The sequence below is a fragment of the Sminthopsis crassicaudata genome, chromosome 1 (genome assembly GCF_048593235.1).
Source record: "Sminthopsis crassicaudata isolate SCR6 chromosome 1, ASM4859323v1, whole genome shotgun sequence".
NCBI classification, from domain to species: domain Eukaryota; kingdom Metazoa; phylum Chordata; class Mammalia; order Dasyuromorphia; family Dasyuridae; genus Sminthopsis; species Sminthopsis crassicaudata.
In genome coordinates this window covers 79,262,249-79,265,893 of record NC_133617.1, presented here as the reverse complement: position 1 = coordinate 79,265,893, position 3,645 = coordinate 79,262,249, and the positions used below count along the sequence as shown (strand labels likewise).

The 3,645-nt window shown below is 43.2% G+C and overlaps 1 protein-coding gene across 1 annotated transcript; it reads right to left on the bottom strand.

The window, feature by feature from the left end:
• Positions 1 to 857: 857 nt before the first annotated feature.
• On the bottom strand, positions 858 to 2,199 carry LOC141547625 (tripartite motif-containing protein 64-like). The gene is made up of 2 exons (XM_074276062.1): positions 1,201 to 2,199; positions 858 to 920 (listed from the first exon to the last, which is right to left on the bottom strand). The coding sequence occupies exons 1-2, from the start codon at positions 2,197 to 2,199 to the stop codon at positions 858 to 860; spliced, it is 1,062 nt and encodes a 353-aa protein (XP_074132163.1).
• Positions 2,200 to 3,645: the final 1,446 nt, after the last annotated feature.

The following is a 3,645-nucleotide window of genomic DNA, read 5'->3' as shown; positions in this document are numbered from 1 at the left end:
TCTAATTGGAGTATGATAAATTCTTAGAATAAGTGTGAGATATGATACCTTGTGTTTCCCCAGAAATATACAAGTAAGAGAAACATCCTGTGAAGACAGCTCACTATTGTAGATATATCTTGAATTTACAGTTAAATCCAGACTAAACCAGCTAAGGGTCATGAACACAGAAAAGTAAGATAACGTTGGTTAGCTTAGCCTTACTACACATGCTTAATTGCTTTATCAATATTAACTTCTCTTCAGGAGGAACTTAGGCTCATTTGAATGATCATGCCATGCATGTAGTGGGAGGGGGAACATGTCTAGAGTTAAGTAGGTAGGAAGTAGAGCAAGAAGCTGCATCACCTAGAATACCTCCTATCTAGGGAAACAAGGAACCAGGATATAGTGCTTGATCTTCCTCTCTCCTGGTAAATATTTACTCTACAATGAAACACACCCACTTCTGCAAATGTCTAATAAAGCAGACTTTTAACATCACCCCTTTCTGAATCCAAGAGTTATTTCTCACATAAGGATAGGGAAGCCATGGTCCTCAAATGAGAGGTTTTGGTCTGTTTTTAATTACTGAAACAGAATTGACTGTGAAAATTCGTTAAACAGACAGGATCCACTAAGAGGGTACAGAACACTTGGGAATGACCTTTATCAGCCTGCAGAGTGGAAGGCAAATGTCCTGAGTGAGCAGGACTCTTCATCATGAAATAGGCAATCCTCCTTCTCTTGGAGGAAAGCTGGAAATGGAATGACGAAAGTCTGGGAGCCTGCTGGTGGTTTGAGAAGTGTTCTCTGGAGAAACTCTCATTGAGATGAAAAGCAACAAGCACAAAGATAGGAGTCCACTGGACAAAGAGTCATGGGATGAGGCTCAGTTCCTGGAAGTGGGGGGCCGAGACCAAAGATGGGTGCAATGGGTGCTGTGAAAGAAATGGGGTGGAACTTATAAATAAGAGAGCGCTGGAGAACATTGTAAAAAGCAAGAGTTCCAGGGCTATATTCCAGGTAGACCCCAATCCTGGATATAGGGCCTTTCAACCGATGGTTCAGTGATCCAGGAGATGATCCTATAAAATAATTGTCTTCCTTTTTGGAACATATAAGCAAGAAGGTATAGTCACAGGACTCCACATCCCTGCCCCTTTTTCCCCTCAAGTAGGTGGTGTGGATCCCCAGTGCCCACTGGGATAGCTGACTCACATCCACCTCCCAGTAGTGTCTGCCTGAGCTGAAGGCTGGCTTAGCAAGGACAGCATGGCATTCTGAGTCTTCAAGATGCTGGGGTGCCTCCCAGTCTTCTGTAGCCTTCACACTCTTCAGATCATCAGAAACCCTTACATAGGAACTGGCAGATCTGGGATCTATTGTGAGGTCCACTCTGAATCGATTGAGCATCTCTATCAGGCCAGGGATAGGATACTCTCTCAGCTCTGGGATGGCAGTGTTGGCCCTCTGGGACAGCTCTGACTCACTCCTTTCCAGCAACTGCTTGGCATCCTGTAGCAGATCCAGGTCAGGTTGGTAGCTTGCTTCCTGCAGTTCTAACTTGAGCTTCTGAAGGGTTTGTATATTCTGGGTTAATGTGTCCTGCCTTGCTCTTTGCTCTTGCCTTATTCTTTCAATACAGCTGAATTCTTGTGCCTTCACTAGGCGGTGCAGTTTGTAGAATTCTTCTATGATCATTCTTCTCCAATCCACAAGGTTCTGCTGAGCTAGGAGGTTCTCAGCTTCTTTAAAATGCTTCCCCAAATTTCTCTGCATGTCCTGCAGCTGTTTCCTGCACTTGGGAGCAGCCTCTCCTACAGGAGAGATCCCATGAGCCTCATGCTCTGGAGTTTCACAGCATCTCACACACAGTAGTTTCTGGTCATGTTCGCAAAAGAGCTTGAAGACTTTCCCATGAAGAGCACACTGGCTCTGCCCCTTAGTACTCTGCAAAACCTGGGAGCTGAACTTTTTGACCAGGTCAGTCAGCTGTGCTAGGCGCTCATTGACTGGAGGCACTGCTCTGATCTGGGGCACTTGCTTGCATTCAGGACAAGAGAAAGCCAGGGTTGCTGGCCTCCAGCAGGAGCAGAGACATTCCCTGCAAAAGCTGTGGCCACAATGGAGGGTGACTGGCTCAGAGAAGTAGCTCCTACAGATGCTGCAGGTGAGATCAGTCTGCACTTTCTGCAGCATTTCTACAGCAGAATCCATTCTTCTTTCTCCAGTTGCTTCTCTTCTTCAGTAGCTGAGATGAAGACACTTCACTGGCAGTCAAGGCAATGCTTCTGAGCAGAAGAATCCTCTCCTTTTATAGGAGGTAGCCCGACCCTCCTGGAGCCTCCCAGAGGTGTGAATCCCCTGGCCTAGAATCCTGCAGCTTAACCTGTCAACTCCTACTGGTTGCAGCACCCTTCCCCCCACCCCTTGAGTTCACATCTCTGGTTGGCATCTTTAGGTTTTCAGCAAGCTGAAAGGTTCTTTGTCTGCAAGGAGGAATGCTAGGAAAACATGGAGGTTTAGCTCAATGATTTTCAAATATGATTTGTGCACAGACTTTCAGATGACAGAACATTCTGTAGCCAGATTCTTTCCTTTTCCCTTCCACACCTAATCAGTTCCCAAGACTGATCAACAATCCTTTGCCCCTTTCCCTTTCAGTCTACTTATGGAAAGTCACCGAATTTGTGATCTGGAAGGTATCTACCTCTCTAGTCATTTAATTCTACCTATACATGAAGACCATGCCCATGAGAACATATGTTCATTCTCTGCTTTAAGACCCCACCACAATGAGGTCTTTGTGACCTCTTTTATTTGCAGTGACTTCTATCTCTCTGCAAAGTGTCTCTTTCCCTCCTAATCCATCCTCTGCACAAGCAACTTCATCATTGAAAATGTCTAAAATGCTACTACTGGGAATAACTGAAGAACAGCCTTGTTTCTTATGTAATGCAATGCATTTTTTTTTTGTTCCCACTCTTATTAAAAAGATAAATTTTTTCCCAAATACATATAAAGACAATTTTTAATATTCATCTTTGTAAAACCATGTGTCCCAAATTTTTCTCCCTTCTTTTCTCCTCTCCCCATCCTCTAGAGACTCTTCCCATCCCCTAGAGAGCAAACAATCCAATACAAGTTAAACATGTGGAGTTCTTCTGAATATATGTCCATAGAGAATGTATTTTTACATTAATTGAATTTTCTTTTTTATAAATAAAATTACCAGGAGAAGATTTAGTGGGGTGTAAAACTTATTTGCCAATTTCTGGTTTCCATTCCCTCACCCAACCTTTCTGTCACAAATGTCTTCTTTGAGGGCAGGGTCTAATTTGCTCATCTTTCTCTCCCAATAGTTTGTAGAGTTTCTGCTAAAATTATAGGTAGCTAAAAAACAATGGTAATTGAATTGAGTAATATAGCATTGTAAAGATGGCAAGGATTGGGAAGGGAAGAGCTTTTTTTCTGCTATTCTACTTATTTCTCCCTTTGCTCAAGAATTGACTAATGCTTGTTTCAGGGGCTCCTATGGAGATTACTGTGAGTATTGGGAGTGTGATGGTTCTGAGAAATGAAACTTTCATATTCATTATTCCTGATCTAAAAGCCCTTGATCAAGGCATTATCAAAGCCTTTATCAAAGTGTTCAAACTATTC